General features: G+C 38.3%; 2 protein-coding genes across 3 annotated transcripts in view; one reads left to right on the top strand and one right to left on the bottom strand.

Moving 5' to 3' along the window:
• Positions 1-18,501, top strand: part of RSPH14 (radial spoke head 14 homolog) — a 70,043-nt gene that overhangs the window by 25,347 nt on the left and 26,195 nt on the right. The gene's annotated exons all lie outside the window — the stretch shown is intronic.
• GNAZ (G protein subunit alpha z) overlaps positions 1-18,501 on the bottom strand; it is a 48,105-nt gene that overhangs the window by 19,238 nt on the left and 10,366 nt on the right. For both annotated transcript variants that reach the window (XM_032127783.1, XM_032127782.1), the window contains one exon: positions 7,007-8,284. In XM_032127783.1, the coding sequence (XP_031983674.1) occupies positions 7,007-7,729 (723 nt within the window). In that variant the 5' untranslated portion in view covers positions 7,730-8,284. The remainder of the gene's footprint in view (positions 1-7,006; positions 8,285-18,501) is intronic.

The raw sequence follows: 18,501 nt of genomic DNA, 5'->3' as shown, positions 1-18,501 counted from the left end.
TCTAAAAAATAAGTGACAGGAGTTAGAGAGCTGAATTAATTGGAGTAGAGGAGTTATTCATTGTCTGCTAATTTTGAAGTATAATCAGGGGACACTGTCATTGGTTGACAAGTTAAAAGTTTAACTGAGCGTATTAATAGCTTTCAAAAATGCATTTTGATGCTCAAAAATCTTTCCCAAGATACAGACACAGGTATTCAGTCTTGGCAGCGCACAATCAAAAAAAGAAAAAAAAAGGCTGAAAGCAGTAAAACTGCAGCAACAAGCACATAGGACTAAATCTCTGTAAGTGTACAGGATATATTTAATATCCAAGCTTCTTTAACATCTCAGTTAATGACAGAAAGAGTAACTATATTCACAGATAACACTACATTAAAACATGCCATAAACACAGGCCAGGATTAAGACAACAATATAGCAGAATTAGAATTCATTTCAGCTGCATGCCAAGTCACTGAGATTTTTAAAAATTCATTTAAGTAATTAAATTCAGGGATTTTGCAGAATTGACAGAGAGTAGTCACTAATTATCCTTACAAAGAAAACAAGCAAAATGAGTTTCCAATTGGGATAAGAGTTTTGCATCCACAGAATATTTTCAATGCAAAAAAAAAAAAAAAAAGGAACAAAGAAAGTGTATCTGAAAGGCTCTAGTCTAGATAAAGTACCACTTGAAACTGCCCCATGAAAATATTTCTAGATATGGTATGGCGGTCAAATATTTGTATTTGCAAAACTTTATAGCTTAAATAAAACTGACCACCTCTCCAGAAACCTATTTAAAAACCCCTATGTTTTCTTAAGCTGTAAAGTTTCCTTGAGGGCCTAGAATGGCTCCTTTTACCAGTGCCATTCAACTCAGCCAGAACATCCTGATAGTATAACCACCGAGTGGTTTTGACAGTGTTGCATTTAGTGTAAAAGATTATTAGGATGATTACCCTGCAAGGATGTTAGTATAAAGGCAGTAGACAGACTTAATAGTAAATTTTTAAAAAGAGAACCTGATGAATCTTGTAGCCCTCCAAGAACAAGAATGCTCAGGGACCAGTCCATGGACAATGCTGACCTGACAATGTAGTTGATTTGACCTGCAATCTAAATTACTGACTTGTAATAATGGAAGAAAGTTCTGAAAAATTCACTACCACCAAAACTCACTCTGAAGCTGTCTGAACAGCAAGGATCCTCCTTCGTTCCAGCATTTCTGCTTGTTTTTAAGGCTAATTGGGCTCCACTACACTCTCCAGGGTTGGCATACCACAGAGAGTTGTTACAGCTTATAAACTTACAAAATAACCCAAAGTAGCTGTTTTTCTAGACCAGTATGGAATTTTCCTTTTTTTCATGTTGGCACATTCCTATTCACTGTGATTGTTAAGTAGACAACATACAGAATTATGAGAGATGATATCAGCACTTCTCTACGCTGGATTGATTCTAAGTTTTGAAACTCACATTATTCTTTTCATGGCATTGGACTTCAAGTGGGATCTAGACCCCTTACAATACAGTCAAGTGAATTTCCAAGCTTCATCTATATCATCAATGTTTCTCATGTGTCTTTTAAAAGTTGCTCAGTTTATTGTAAAGTTCGCATAAAAAGCTACATATTTTCATCTCAAAGAAGTAACACTGATTGCCTGAACTATGCCACTCTACTTCATATGCATTAAATTTCAGAGAATCCAATTAACTTATGAAGATTAAACCTCTAAATGTCCAGGAAGCATATTTTCCATAAGGCTAGGCTAGGCCTGTCACATGTGTCTCACAGCCCTAAAATTATGGGGCATTCCTTACTGTTCAAGGGATTCTTCAAGGAAAAATTTAGGATTTGCTTTTAAGTAAATGATTTGCAATATAGTCATCTAGACAGCTGCACATAAAGATGACAATAGCTGTCAAAGAACCTTGTATTGCTGTGGTGTATTCCTCTTCTAACTCCTGTCATTGCCTTCCCATAACCAGTTTTCTGATTTCACTTGTATCTTTTCTATGACAATATATTTGGGAAGATGTTCATGGCTTTCCAACCCTGTTGAGAGAGGCAGAGACATTCAGTTCCTTTCCTTCACAAACTGATTCTTTATCGAATTGATATTATCCAGTGTATATGATCAGCTCTTCTGCCTGTCAGTGTCAGTGGCTTTCTGACTCATTACAATTCTCCCAGTGCTTGACAGGTGCCTTGTGTTCATGTGTACTACGCTGGTGGCTGCTTTAACCCTGCAGTTACAGAGCAAGCTTTACTACCTCTACATTGATAGGCATTACTGTAATTCAGCTGGGTTTTGGTTGGGGCTTTTCCTTCTTTTATAGTTTGAAGAACAGTAGTGTTACTGGGTAACCAAGATTTTAACTTAGGTTCTGTTTATTAATCTGTCAGTACCCATATCTTTCCACCTAAGAACTATTCTGAGCCTGAAGTTCATAGGATATTTAGGAGCATTCTGCCACTCCTGATGCCTCAATGTTTTACTTACCTTAGTGCTGTAATGCCTGAAATTTAATTTAAAAATCACAGCAAAACACCTTACCTAGTCTAGGAGTTTTGAATACAGCCAGTCACAGAGACCAAAAAAAGAGTTACATAATTTCTCAGGCATTTGTCATAGGGGGATTTGAGCCATTGCCTGCTGTTACCTAAATACACTGGGAAATTCAGTCATCTAATTCAGGTGTAAGTCTGACAACCAACACTGGATACCAAAGCAGACAAATACTGCCCAGTAGGACCATTAGTTCCATGTCATGGTTTTCCAGAATGCATAAAAGTCTTTCTGTTGTTGCCCCTGTGAATTTCTGCTAATTAAGCCTACTGCTCTACAGTGACAGAAATACTTATTTATCTGTAGGTTTAAATGTGGGATTGTCTTAGGGATTAGTCTATTGACATGAAATAGATAAGCCTCACAGGAAAGCTTTGCAGGCTTTTACAATCTGATATTGGTATCTTCCTCCAATCACACAATGGCATTAGAATGTGTCTATTTTTTATATTCCATAGGGTGACACATTATCATATTTATGACTTTTTTTTTTTTCCAACTAGAGAAAATAATTTAGTGAACACACAGACAGAATTATTTGCCTATAAAGTTATTGTTAGTATCTGAAGTTATATCTGAAGTTAGTATCTTTACATAGAATGTAAAGTTCAGGGTATGGCAACAAATCCAAAATATGAAAAAATGCTGTCCTGTGTGTTCTATGTGAATTCTCATAAGGAGCATACAGTTATAATGAACAATGTAACCAAAAAGAAATCCTTAGACTTGAAAGAATATCTAGTAAAAAACCTGAAAATTGGCAGTTGATCAATCATTTCCTGTTATGTATATTGGTTATTTTACTGCTGTTTACATATTTTAGAAGGTACATGCTTGCATACAAGTCCTGAGGCTGGAATTGTGGTGCATTACTACATAAAGTTAAATTTTGGTAAGGGACTATATATATTACTTTCTTAAGTGAAAAAAGGCTAGAATTTCATTTGCAGTGCTGAAAGATTACACACATGAATGCTGAAGTCATCTAGGCTTTTCTCCCACACAAACTTCACTCTGAAAAATCTTGAAATGGAAAAGCTTCATAAAAAAATTGAACAGTTTAGGTCAATCTTTTTCTAGGATTCCCAAGTGACTTATTTTGTCAGAAAAACGTTTTCTGACATGATGTTTTACCACTGATAATAACAGGTGCTGGAAGGGCTATGGGTACATGGATCACAATTTCCCCTCTGTCCTGACTGTTAGTATTAGCATTGCAGGAAAAGAGCTGCATGCCAGAAAGGATTTTTAATACCCTGTATTACTCAAAAAGCTGAACTATCTGGAAAGGCAAATAAGCCCCTTAAGTATTTGGCCTCAGGGAAAAAAAAAAGAAAAAAATGTTACCAATGTTGTTTACTTGATAAAAGAATTCCTGGCAGAAACAGGATTTCTGTTCAGAATTCATACAATTAACATATGACAGAAGGCTTCCCAGTTATTAATAGATAATTGAGAGGTTCCATTATGACCCCAGCAATTAGTGTTGCATGAAGCCTACTCCAGCCTGAACTGTTTGCAGAAGCATTTTGGCTTTCTCATCTGCATCTTCTTTTTAACAAGATACTAAAAAAATAGTTTCAAAAAACCTAAAATTTAATTTTTATATTCATTTGCAGTGTCTGTAAGAAAGGGAACAAAAATTACTTGTTACCTGCAAGCAGTTTTCCTCTAACATCCATATTTATAAAATTACTGAACTAGTGTCATTTTTAGATCTGCACAACCTTTACTTGGTATCTCCTGCACCATGTGACTCTCTCTTGTGACTACTGACCTCAGGAATTCTCAGGCACACACTCATGTGTAACTCAGTTCATTATGTATTTTAGTATTGCATCTCTGAAATGTTTCCAATAGTCTCAAACCCTGTTGCAGCTACAGGCTGTGGAAGAAAACCATCCATGAGAATGTATAGCAAGACAGAGCTGGACAGATGGGGACACTCACAGAGAAACTGCAAGAGTGCTTTTCATGGTGACAGGCAGCAGCACTAACTTTTGAGATTGTTTAACATTCTCTAGCACGCATTAATTTAAGGAGAAATTTAAATAAAGATGAGACACTTAGATATTAAAGGGTAGTGCCTTCAAAGTGCATGATGCAACACGTAAGAAGGCAAAAAAATGATTGTTTGATAATTTAACATTATCAAAGACAAGAGATGGCATCTTAATATGTAATAAAAGATAGAATGGGTCAATCAGCTGCTAAGGGCCATGAAAAATAGAACAAGTAATTTATTTGACATAATAGAGAAGAAATCAGCGTGGGATATAAAAACTTAAGGCAACCTTCTCAGAGTGCTGGTCAGGAATAATAAGCATACAATAAATCAATACCAATCCAAAGGTATTTTAAAAACCAATTTTGCAACTGTGTCAAAAGAAGAGGTGGCTGTTACATGGCTGAGTCATGCTAACTAGCTATGGTACATGGAATGATAAATCTATATTTATTTTGTTGGGTAGGGGAAAAAAGCCTCCCAAAACATTGTAGGAGTGAAACCAGACACAGGTCATATTTCCAGATAACCCTAGATAAGCAGGAAAAGTATTGTTACAAGGTGACAGAGGAAAACACACAAGGTGGAGGAAAAAAGTGAACTGGAATTCTTCATTTATCTTTCTCTTTAGTAAACAGCTAAATATCATATACGTTAAACAGACAAATAAAAAATTGGTTTGTCCAGTTCCACAAACTGTCAACTCAGGTGATTTTGTTCCTGTACGTGATGTTACCCAGAATAAAGCATATCAGGAGAAAGACAAAAGCCCCTGAAAAACTCAGCCTTCCCCTTCTGTTATTTGTTTTCAGGCAGGATAAATTTAACTTAGTCACTTCAAATTACACTCAAAGGAAAAGTTGTCCAGGCAGCTGATAGTTCAGGCATTATTTTTGTTCTCCCTTCTGCACACTGGTGTCACTACAACAATCTCACTTTCAGCAGACTTCACGATTCAGCTATAATCAGAAGCCACAGTGTGCAGAACCGGTTTTCCCCTCATTTTTTACCATGTCTGTCAATCATTACTTTAATGCATCTGCAGTAAAGACAGAGTTCATGCATAGCATTTCTCCACTTCTGTCAACAGGATCACAGAAGTTACCGTATTCATGCAGATCATTCGCTCAACTTTCACAGTTTATAAATCAGCCAGATTCTTACATGCTCTCTCAAGCAGTAAGTTATGTTTGGCAGTTGACTAGTTTTATTTAGCAGTTCTCTTCACCATAGATACTACACCAGGAAGCATTTTACACTCTGCAACTCTGTAATTGGTAGGGCTTTTCTCATGAGTGGAAGTCTCAGTGTTGCAGTTCCAGTAACATACCAATGTAGGTACTATTGTTGGACGTGTATGGACCAATGTCCATAAGGATTTTTCAGAGTATATTGGATTTTTTTTCCATTTCAGGTAGCACTTTTTGATTTTTAAACCTGAACAGCAAGGCAGGAAAAGTCAAAAGAATTGCAAGAAACTAAATAACTCCTAGTCAGGGTCTAGATGTAAAATACTTTTCCTAATATGTCTGAAAATAAGGAGAAAGAATTAGTGGCAATATTTCTCTCATGTCAAGAGGAGGTTACTAACCAAGAATCAAATACAGGAATCTGTTACAATAGGAAGGCACTAATGCTAAGACAAGAATCTCCAGATAATGAAGCGTAAGTCCACACACAGGACAGTGGAATGGCTCATCAGAATAGTACAGAGAAGAAAATAGAAGAGCAGTTTATAAACTGTAAAATCACTACAGAAGATAAGAATAGGGAAATATTATCTATGTGATAAGATATACCAACAAAACTGTATTTGCATGCTGTGAAATCCAGAAGCTAACAACATTAAAGACTATTAAATGGGAATAGCTGTTCTTCAGACAAGGCAAATCAGCCATTTAACCAAAAACAGTCAAAGAAAATTTTAAATATAAAAATGTTATACTAATTCAAAACCATATTTAATTACTTTTAAAAATTAATTTCATCCCAAATTCCTATTGAAAATTCTGGGGAAAAAAAAGGCAGGGCAGGGGGAGGAAATTGTTACTTATGATTATTTTACCTTCAACATTTCCCAGGACCTGCACACATGGTGCCCAAATGAACCATCCCTGTACACCAGGATGTCACCACTGCCTGCCTTTTTAAGTGGTGTTTGAAGTAACAGTTAACCATGTAAACATTTAGCTAAAAGGCACTAAAAAAATAATAAATTGGCTGTCATGTGAGGAGCACCTCAATTTCCCAAAACTAACATTAAATAACTAATTATGTCCAGCGGGGAAAACAATCCAAATAAAGGAACCATAGCTTCTGGGTTTTCCAAAAGGTTGGGGATTACTGCCTTGGGAGGGAAGGAAGGAGGGGGAGATAAAAGACCACAATACTGGTGAAGGAGAAAGGAGAAGAAGGAAAGAGAACAAGGAGCAGAAGTTGTACTTACTGTTTGGTTATCTTCATACAGCTTCAAGTCATACCCACTCAGCTCCACACAGAAAATTATTGCTGTAACCCCCTCGAAACAGTGGATCCACTTTTTGCGTTCAGATCTCTGTCCACCCACATCCACCATTTTGAAAGTCAGCTCTTTGAAGGTGAACTTATTTTCTACAATCCCTGTGGTCATATCCCGAGACCGCAGAATATCTTCCACTGTGGGGATGTAGTCCAGAGCTGCAATCCGTTCCAGGTCGTTCAGGTAGTACGCAGCGTTGTCCTCCAGGTGGTACTCGTTGGAGCGGCAAAAACACTCCTGCACACCGGGGTCTGCCCAGAGCCTCTTCATGACCCCTAGGAGCTCCGGGGTAATCTCACCTTTGCTTTCAGCTGGGCCTGTCAGGGCAAAAAGCTGCACTGCATCATATGCTCTGTCAGGATTGTGAAATTCTATCTTAAGGGTGGCCAGAGCCCGAATGATACGTGTGAGAGAGTCAATTGCATTATAGATAATCAGAGGTTTGTATTCCTTACAGGCCTCCAAGTTAAAGCCACCACTGTGAATGATTTTCATCTGCTTTACAATAGTGCTCTTCCCAGAATTGCTGGTGCCCAGGAGAAGGAGTTTTATCTCTCTCCGTTGTCGCTGACTTTCAGAGCGCAGGTGGCGGTCAATCCTACGGGACCGCCGCGCTGCCTCTTTCTCCTCAGAGCTTTGCCGACATCCCATGGTACAGCAGGCAGTTACAGAAGGGAAAGGATGCAGATTGTCTCACTCTGTGGCGTCTCTCAGAAAGATCTGTGGTGTCTTTCAGTTCTTGTGCCAGGTACACCCTGAATGGAAAAAAGGTCGCTATCCAATACCTGATGATCCCCAATGCCTACAGACACCTAATTGAGTCCCAGCAGGGGTGCAAACACATGTAGATATGCAACCACAGAAATAGTCTCTTCAGTAGATCTCATGGCACTCCCCTTTCCAGTGCATAAACTGTGGCACATTCCTGTTAATGACGGGACACTTCCCTTTGCCACAGTTTGTCTAGAACCATCAAATACCCTTTTCTGTTCTGCATAATTATTTTGCTGCCTTCTGTCCAAAGGTAAGAAGCCACACTTTCACCTTCTCTGCTCTAGCCTTTTCTTCTGATTGTATTCTCTGGTTGCTGTGGTGATGCTGCAAGATAAAGCTGAAGCTCTTTTCACTGGTACTGTGCTTGTTTTGTTTCTCTTCCCCCACTTCTTCAGCTGATCCACTTCAGCTCTGTAAATCTGTGCTTTCCACCTGCCAAACAACGGGAAAAGAAATGAATGAGAGACTCTGCTTCCTTGCAGCAAGTCACTCACTTTCTCCTCCTCTTCTAGGCTTCTAAACCTTTTAACATGCCAAATGGAAAATACATATGGAAAAATTATGTAAAGAAAAGCAAATATCTAAAATTATAGTTAAAGCATAGGGACAGCTGAAGCTCGCAGAGTAAGAAAATGTGGTTTCTGAACAATAGAAAATCAAATCTCCCTTTCAGCCTTCTGTGTTTTATTATCTAAACCTACGTGAAAACAAACAGTGCTGAGCTGTGCCCCAGTTTCTCCCTCAGCAAGAGCTTATGGCAGTGCTTTTCCTGCACAGTTCTGTTCCGACTGGTTTGTCTGAAGTAGAAAATGGAAGACTCACAACTACTTTTCTCAGCCTCTCTATATCAATATCTTGTACTCAGACAGATGTCCTCCTGAGTTTTCTTTCATCTTATCTATTTCCACTGAACATTTAAATAACTAAATTAAAAAGCAAAATATGCTGATCAACTTCACTTCATGAATTTGAGAAAGAAAGAGTTACTGATCTTTGTAACAGCTCTTTTTTTCCCCTTGGAGAACAGTATTGTTAAACACAGTACCTGCATCTTGCTTCATCAATAAAGAGATGCACTACCACAGCAAGCCACAGTAAGGTTCTTTCCACAGCCAAGCTAAGTGTTAATGAGCCTCCTCTCCTTCCATTTCAATACAGGAAATTCTGAGATGCAATAAAAGGCAGCAGTGACTACAAGGTGAATTTTTCACACAAGAAGCACAGGAAACACCATCCCAAGCAAGGGCAGAGAGCTTTTCAGTGACTGTTAGAGCAATTATTCTTTCCCAAATCAGAGTTTAAGCCTACTAGCTGGAACTCTGCAGAAGGCAACAGCAGGAAGCAGTTACTCTCACAGAGGGAAAACACATTACTAAGAGCTGATTGGTGACCATTTGCCTCTCTTCTAGGAAGGGCTTGTTGCTCCCACTAAGCTTTGAGCACAGTGGGCAGCAGAATCACAGATGTCAGGGCTTCCTCACCGAGTGCTGCCCCAGCACACCTTGGCACCTCTCCTGCTGCCTAGTTACTTGTGCCTAGAGGGTCCTCAGTGAGTAGATTTGCAAACGAAATTACATGTCGCTGAGATCCCCTCAGAGGCAGCCTTACAGAAAGTTTCAGAGGATACTAAAGAAAACGTTCTACTACATTTTAATAAAACTAAGTCTCCCAATACCATTTTCAAAGTTGCCCTAAAAGCCTTCAGAAGTTCTCCTGCTTGAATTTAAATGTAGATGTGACAATAAATTAAAATACATATTAAAGAGAATGATTCCACACTACCGGGAGAGAGATAGAATGTTCCAAGCCAGATGTTGAACCTCAAGCTTTTGTGAGAAAAGAAATATAACTACAACTACTTACAGCCTCATGTACTTGACTTTCTAACTAACCATGACAATCTTATTCTGAGTTGTTCTCAACTATCCAGTCAGTACAGAGAGTCACCTCTCCATAGCAGCTTGAAGTGCTTTTCTGTTGTCTTTGCCTGTAGGGACCACAGTGCTTGAACACGCTGGCAATTTAAGGATTTTGGGTATCTTAAATGTAAAGACATCCAAATCCTTTGCAAAATGCACCATGTATTGCTCTTACCTGGTCCAAAATTCTACAAGAGAGTCTTAATATCAGCTATATTTATCTTACTTCTCTTTGTATGACAGGACATTAGCACATGAGGAGCAGATTAATCAGAGAAAAATTAAAAGAATAGTGTACACATTAATAGAATGGTAATTAGCACAGCTTTACTTACTCTGAAGATGTAGAAAGAAAAACCCTCCCAAGGGAGGAGTCACACTTTCTTCAAATAATTCACTTTTTCCAATAGTCACAGAAAATGAAAAATCAGAGTTGAGGAAGCTCTTTCTTAATGAATAACTTTCTAGCCACACAGAGAGAATGAAATTCCTGTATTAGATATCAGGCCAGATTCTTATTTTACATATATAAAAATCAGAGTTTCTTCCGTTAATCACACTTACTCTGACACATTCAGGACATTTCAAACTGGTTCTCCTTTAAATCCTCATCATCACAGGCCTCATTTTCATGTCATTGATAAAACCACTTGCTGAATTCTTTATGACATTTTCTATGTATCTGTGTGATTACAGATGAAGAATTTTGCAAGAAACACATATAAGACTCCCTCTCTTTATTGTAGTTCCATCCTGAACAAAAGAGGCTTGCCTGCAAGGAGCAGCAAGAGGCCACATATTCCTTCCAAGAGGCATCAGTGCTTAGGATAAATATGGAGATTCTATGACTATATAAAGACAAGCAGATCTTTTTTAAACTTCATGTTATTTGCCTCAAAACACTTATGACAAATTATTTGGTAGTAAGACTCTGTCAAGAATATTTTTTTCTTTTCATTCAGCTCAAACATTCTGTAGAATATTCCCTATTGCCTATTTTCACAACACATTCGGATGCATCATTCATATTCCACAGTGTTTTACATATCAGCTATTTTGTTTGCTGTTCATGAATATGTTTAACACCAAAAAAAAAAGTAAACTAGGATCTCCTTATTGTAGGAAAGACCAGGAATATGTAAATACACATTAGTTTTACATTCTCAAATTTTTTTTTGACTTCTAGTCATTCTTATTGCATACATTGTAATGATATTTGGATATCGCTATTTCAAGTTGTAAGACAATGAGGTAATTATATTATTGCTTTGTGAAGCAGAGTAGTAAATGCTATTTTCAAATAGGCACTACAGTAAGAAAGTTTGGTTTATTTGAGTAAGTTTTCCCATATACCGTGAAAGGCATCTCTCATGTTCACAGTCAATACTTTCTAAAATTCAGGAAACTTCACAAATTATTACATTACTACAGTTTACTGCCCTGGCTACATACAGATGAACTTTCTCTCATCGGGTTTACTTTTTCTTGAAATACACTCAGAAAATAAGGCAGTCTAGAATTGGCTGGGTTTTTTAAATCAGATTTCGTATTAAACATGTAAGTGTTTTATGGCTGCAAGTTTCTAATTAGAGAAGTGTCTTTTCAGTTACTCTAGTGGAAAGCCTCATTGCTTCCTTTCACTGTGCACACTTGTCTAAAGTTTGTTTAAAAAAATCTTATTATTGGAATCACCAGATTATACCGTATATGTGTGTCTAAACTAACACATCTGCCTTCTTCTGACAGTTGAAGGCTCAAAATGTTAAGAAGATACTGGTTTTTAAGTCTGATATATAGATGGGCTCTTTTGTCATGACTAGAATGGGTAGCTTTTCCCACAAGGTAAGATTAACATGCCCCAAATCCTGACCTAACACTGATCTATTTCCATTATCAAAAGAGTAATGCTACCAATTTCTGGAGTGGGAAGGACACTTGAACAAAATTCTGCACTGGCTACTGTATTAAAGCGTTGAAGCTCATTAAGCTGAGCAGCTGTTTAGTGCTACCATGTTCTTCTGACCACCCATTTGTAGCCAAAAAACCAGTCATTATTGCTGGTTTCATATCTAGGCTCATTCTTTGCCCCTATCCATCACTTCTGGCTTGTGCAAACTGATCAGTGTGTGTATAATCATAAACACTTATCTGTTTTCCCAGCATGTTCCCAAGTTATGACAGCAGAGGGAGAAGGGATAGGGAAGGAGAATGACACACCACCACAATTCAGTTGTAAACACTTCCATAAGGAAAGATCCAAGTATTATCTCTGGATTCATTAGCTACTGACACATCATCATGGAGCGCAGAGTTACAGAACCTTCAGAAGTTTCCCCCACAATCTTGTAAAAAGGTAGTGACTCCTAAGCTGAGAACAAAACCAGTGGCTATGGCTATCACAGCACAGAGACCGAGCATACAGTATGCTGCTGGCAGCAGGAATTTCAGCTGGAATTGTAGACACAAAGCTGTATTATCCCTCAAATGCAAGTTGGTACCAGTAGTCTGATAATATAGCTTCATGACCACCAGCCTACTCACAAACAGTAAAAAGCTTTTACGCCCATGTAAAAGCAAACTCAAGCAAATCTAGCGAGAAGAGGCACAGAACACATCTAAGACTCACAAGTGTAAGCCAAGCTACTGTAATCAGCTTCTAATGATTATACATACCCACTGAGAATTCCAGTACTTTAACAAAACCTTAGTTCTGCACGTTTTAACTTTCAATCATTTCTCATACTATTAATGAAAAGAAGACACAAGGGATTATGATATATCAGGACATACCCAAGGTACTTACTGAGGAAGAAACCAAGTGTTCTACTAAGCAGGCTTTTTTTGAGGGAGAGAGAGAAAAAGAAAAGAACTGAGGCTCAGAAGAAATGGGAAAATCAGTCCAGATTTTTGAATCTGGGAAGCATCCAGAAAAGAATCCTAGAGATGCATGCAGTAGAAATGCAAGGTTGAAATAACTTCCCAGGAATTAATTTACTGTTTAATGTAGGGTGATTGAAGTCCATTTATTACAGAAGAAAGTTATTTTAAATCTGTGGCCACAGATATTACTGACATTCTCTTTATACAATCATTGAAACCTGAAAGACAAGAAAGTATATTCAAGTTATGACAAAACTTTTAATTACACATTAAGGCACTACAATCCCACCCAAAACAAAGGATGGGCCAGATGTAGTTGTTGAACAAGAAAACAGCAGAGAAAGCTGTTGTCTTTTGTGATTTATTTATTGCAACAGTTAAAATGCATATTCTGTTAGTCAGATGAGTGAAGAAAGAAGTGTCATTATTTAATTAGCTGAGTGTTTGACTGGACACTGCCAAATTCTGTCCATTTTTGTCATGGGGGTTCTTTGTGACATTAATTAACTCCCTTAAGCACATCTTTGCAAAGATGATCTCTGCTTGTGATTTTCATTTCTTAGATGCCCAACTCGAGATACTGTTTGTGACCAAGAAATGCACTGAGTTTTCAAGTATAATCAGCCTCAGTGATAGCTGTGCTCTATATCTTCAAATATTGAAGAAGTAATCTTTTTTCACTTGATCCATCTTGATCTCTATTTGAGAAATAGGGCCTAACCTCTATACCAACTCCCCAAGGTAGAGCCAAGAAATTATTAATGTCTATGCAAAAAATAACAAAATGAGAGGAATAGCAAAGTCAGTCAAGAAATGCATATTCATGGCACAGGACCTTGCCCACAGTAAACAACATCATATAACAGAAGCTGCTTTGTAAGGATGGGATTCTTATAATAAAGGTTGCTGAAGAAGGTAAAAGAACAATGATTTAAAAAATTTAATTCGGAACTCAGTCCAAGGCAGAGGATGAGAAGGGCATTGACCAGAACTAGAGCCATACCATGAGCTCCTTAGCGTCACCATCACTGACTGTTACCAGCTCCGCAGACAACTGCTTCCAGCACGCTTGCCAGAAGAATAATTGGTAGGTCACGTAGGTTCTCATCTGCTGATTCTCACTGTGATTTTATAGAAATACTCAGATTTGTGGCATGAAATCTGAGCTCAACTAATAAAATTGCCACCTAGGGATACCATTCTGTGATACATGACAGAAGGATGTTTAGCAAGGAAATAATGGCAAACCCAAAGAAACTGACTTGCTGTGTAGGCATAGACCTATCAGTATGTAACCAAGTATACCTGACGTGGGATAGAACAGATTTGCTGAAGCGAGATATTATATTCATTAGCTTAAACATCTCTGTCTGTTGTTTGGAAAATATCCAACATACCTTAGCAGAACCACAACACAAATTATGCTGGTTAGGGGTATCCGCTAGCTAAGTATATCATCCAGCCAAAATTTAGCATACAGGCTTCATCCAAGATTTAGGGAACCTAAGAACATAGTGTTTCTTATAAACCAAGCATTCAACAAGAACCTACTAGTTATTTTTCTTTTAACTGTGCACACCCCACTTACTGCAGGAAGTTGGAAACATAAATCCTGTGAAGCATTAATACCTAAAATACTTGGTAGGTACTTAAATTACAACCTGTTTTAGCAACGTCCACAAACTACTGTGAAACAGTGAGAAGAAGCACCAACACAACCAGTACATAAGACTGACTGACTCTTGAATAGAGCCAGATACACAACAGTTCTGTTCTGAGCTGCATGGCCAAAAATCCAGAGCAGTGTCAGTGACTGCACGGGGAGTTGCCTGTGCTTCACAGCAGTTTGACTAAGCCCAGAGTCTGCCACAGCAACCGGTTTAGAGGTGACCTTTAGACTGGCATAAAAAAGCATGACAAGAACAAGAATATTACAGTGGGTCTAACAATGGGTGTGCAGGAAATCCGGCTGCTAGACAAGGGTGAGAAGAAACACCACACACAGCATCTGCTTTAGGGACATACAAACATCAGACTCGTTTAAAAGTGTGCAGGAAAGCAACAAACAAACTGCAGTAGCCACTCTGTTTTGTAAGCACCTCGGGTGATGACAGCAGTGTAGGTTATGCGTTCATTAGAGTTGCTGTTTGGTTTTTGTCGTTAGTGGGACCATAACCCTTATGTGGGTGATTCAAGAGCTAAGACTCACTACCACAGGGTTGCTGTTTCATGAATCTCACAGGGCTAAGGAGATTATTTTATTACATAAAAAAATGCATTAGTAAACATTAGGTTTGTTCATGAATATAATGGCAACTTTCCTATCACTCATTTAACCTTATTGCACACAATGCCTTATGAAAGATAAGGACATTTTGGTAGTTACAGCAAAAGAAATTTTAAGAGGGATTTGTAACAGGAGAACAATATAGCCTTGTAAAAGGAAGTTTCTGTTCCTGTGCATAAAAGGTGACATAATAAAGCAAAACCATGCTTGTTTTAGCTGTTCCAGTGACAGGCATGAGCTAATGACAATCTCTGTAGTGAGAGCATGAGAGTTTGGGTACAGGTAACAGTGTCCTGAATACAAGAGGTTTGTTTAATGCAACAGAGAAAAGCAGCCAGTGAAGATGCAATGTTTGATGCTCAAGGCCAAGCAAGAGGCAAGGAGAAGATGCTCCAGTAAATGGGAATCATGGAAAGAACAGATGAGTTGTATCTGTGGTGATGCATAAGAAGGCATGTTGGAGACAGAAATATATCACAATTGTTCTGCTTTGGGGTTTTAAGAACTAGAGGAAAGGCAAAGGTTAAGGCAAGGAATGAGAGAATAAAGTCACAGAAGCTAGGTAAGATTTCTTGGGTAAACTGAATGGTATATAAACACAGGAAGCGAGAAATTCCTGTATCTTTGAAAAAAAGAAGGAAGAGAGAGCAATAGAGGAAGGAAAGATGAGGCAAGAAGAGCAGATGGGCACATCTTACTATATCATACTGGCATAAGATCAGCAGAAATCTGCACACAGAAAAAAAAAAAAAAAAGACCAGAGGGAAAGGACTGACTCAGAATCTGTAAAGATGGGTCTGCACATATGGAATTTAATTACACTAGGAGGGAAAAAAAAAGGGAGAGAATAAATCCAGGGTGCTAGGGTGTTCATGGTGGAAGAAATTGCTTAGGTCATCAGACTTCGATCAGAATGGTTTTGCTAGAGAAAGGACATTGCTGGGAGTGGGTCAGGACTAGAAAGTTGGCAAGAATAGACCTTGCAGGGAGAGGCAGAGCAAAAGGTTTTGGAAGGGGAAGAGCAAAATACAGGAACTGTTTCAGTAGAAGTAATAAACACTGAATTCATGGAAAGGCTGGGTGAAAGCATGGGAGAAGAGGACTGTCGATGTGATGAAGTTGGAAACTAAGCAACAGAGAATGAGTAATGTTTCACAGAGAACAAATCAAAAGAATGGTGAATGAAAAAACAGAAAAACAGACATAGATTGAATGAGTATGCTGGAGCAGTAAGTTACCAACATGAGAAAAAGTCAAAAAAGGAATATAGAAGATTCACCTGAATCATAAGGGAGTTCAGAGGCAGCAGTTCAACGAAAGCATGAGAGGAAAGAGCAACATGGGGCGGAAAAAGCATCAAAGAACTGGTCAAAATGGAAGACTAGGAGTACAGTGAAAGAATAAAGCCAATAGTTCTCATAATGGTCTAATTTAGGGACAGACAAGAAAACTTCAGCAGTTTTGTCAAGTTATCAACATCACAAGAAGACAGAATCATGGATTAAAATGCTGTTCCTAATATAATAAGAGCAAGAAAGGAAGAAAGAGTGTCAAAATCAGCATGAAAGGCAGGGCTATCATCAGGGATTAATTTGGTAGGTAGGGTAGAGAGTATTTTCCAGCCTTAGGCCACATGTAAAATTAACCATATGAACTATGTCAGAAGGTATCTACATCAGGACTGTGGATTTTCTAGGTTTCATCTTAACAACTCAAATTAAACGTGATTTTATCCACAGAAAGGAGATGAGAAGTGGAAGAAGTATTACACTGCAGTCCAGGGCCAAAAAGAAAACATCCCAAGAGGCTAAAGAGAATCCACGATGTTCTCAGAAGTGTGACTCATGGGAGAGGACTTGGATGCTACCAAGCACAGATTACAGCTGCAGCCTACGCCTGGTCTCATTCTGCTTCTCTTTTGAAATTCAGAAGCTTTGACAGTCATACAATCCTGCTGCCTGCAAGAGCTTCAGTAGGTACATCTCAGACAGCTGAGCCATTGTTGGAGTTACTCTCTAATTCTAAGGAGCTTTTTTAATAAGATGAATATGAAGGAAGTTACCCATGTTCTGGTTTTGATATGAAATTGCTTTGTGCCAAATGCAAAACACAGATATACTTTACTTCACAGAACATAACTCTGCAACCAGAAACATTTAAGTACAACATTGTACAATAGCTAATAAGCTCCTAGTTTCAAAAGCCAAGACTTGTACATCATTTTGCCGTCCAGATAAAGTTCTGTGTAGACCTACAGAAACTAAGTTCTTTTTCACTCACAGTAAAGCAAAAAGACCTTGGTATCTGATGCATCAACTTCTTTAGCTCCCGTTTTTCCTTCACTGACACCTCCTGCTGAACAAAACCAAAACAAACCACCAACACAAAACCCCACCACCCACTAATTGCTGCTGCCAGAAAGAACCTAACATCCTTTTGAGGTTTAGCAGCTACTAGGATTTCTCTTCAGTCTCTCCTTTCAATTCCCTCCCCCTGGAGGGGTGATCACACCCTCCTCACACCCCATCTGCAGTTGCTGCAGTTACACACCCACCACCACTCAGAGGGATCCGAGTCACTCCCTGCTGGCTCCTAACTCAAGAGTGATTACAAGAAGCTTATGTTAAACATACAGTGAATATTAGAGAACACTGGAGTGGTTAAATTCCTTTCATCAGATTTAAAAAGTCTTTTAATAAGCAAATTGGTCATGGATGGAGATGCAGGTTGCAGATTTGAAGAGGCTGAAGGCCTGATTTATCCAAAGAATGAAGCCAAAGCAGCAGTGCAAATATCGCTAGCAATAGTCTCAGTGTGTTTTTCACCACTTGTGCTCTGAAGAGTTTAAGTTCCTTAGGTAGTGTTAGGTTTTTCCTCTTATTCAACCTTGTTTTTTCTACTGAGATGAAGAATATTTCTCTGTGGCACTAAATGAGAATGCAAAGTGACCTAGAGGAACTTAAGTAATTGTGCTGAAATGGTGCCCTGTGGTAAGTGACACTTTGGGGCGAGGGTATTCATAGTTCTTCCTCATAAGAAACAGTGACAGTATTTATTAAGGAGAAAATAAGAATAAAAACATCCCAAACCCTGTAAAGTGCTGTGGCTGTGATCCACTTACCATAAAAAGTAGTGATTTTGTTGACGACTTCAGTAGGTTTTGAAATAAGCCTGTATTTGGTTTTGAACAGGATGAAAATAAACACAATGTATTTAAAAACACTGCAAGCAGGATACCAAAGTGCCAGCAATGTAGACTATTTTACTTCCGAAAATTTAGTATTTAGTGCGTGATATTTAGTGCTCTTCATGTATCAGAATATCTATGCTGAGAACTTTCGTAAGAATAGATATGAAAATAGTTTAACTTTCAGCTCCCCACTTTTATATGATCTCAGCATTACTGTATTACTAGGAAATGCTGAAGCATGATCAGTATCATTGTGTTTCAACATTAATTTCTTGCCTCTGTGCACATGTTCCCAGCCTGGCTTCTGCTGGTATTCACTGTGTTTATTCATAGGTCTCATCAATCTTAGAAGAACAGAAGCCAGATTTCACCA

Source organism: Corvus moneduloides, chromosome 18 (genome assembly GCF_009650955.1).
Source record: "Corvus moneduloides isolate bCorMon1 chromosome 18, bCorMon1.pri, whole genome shotgun sequence".
Taxonomy (NCBI): Eukaryota; Metazoa; Chordata; class Aves; order Passeriformes; family Corvidae; genus Corvus; species Corvus moneduloides.
Note: the sequence above shows the minus strand (reverse complement) of the source record. Positions and strands in the feature narration are given on the sequence as shown.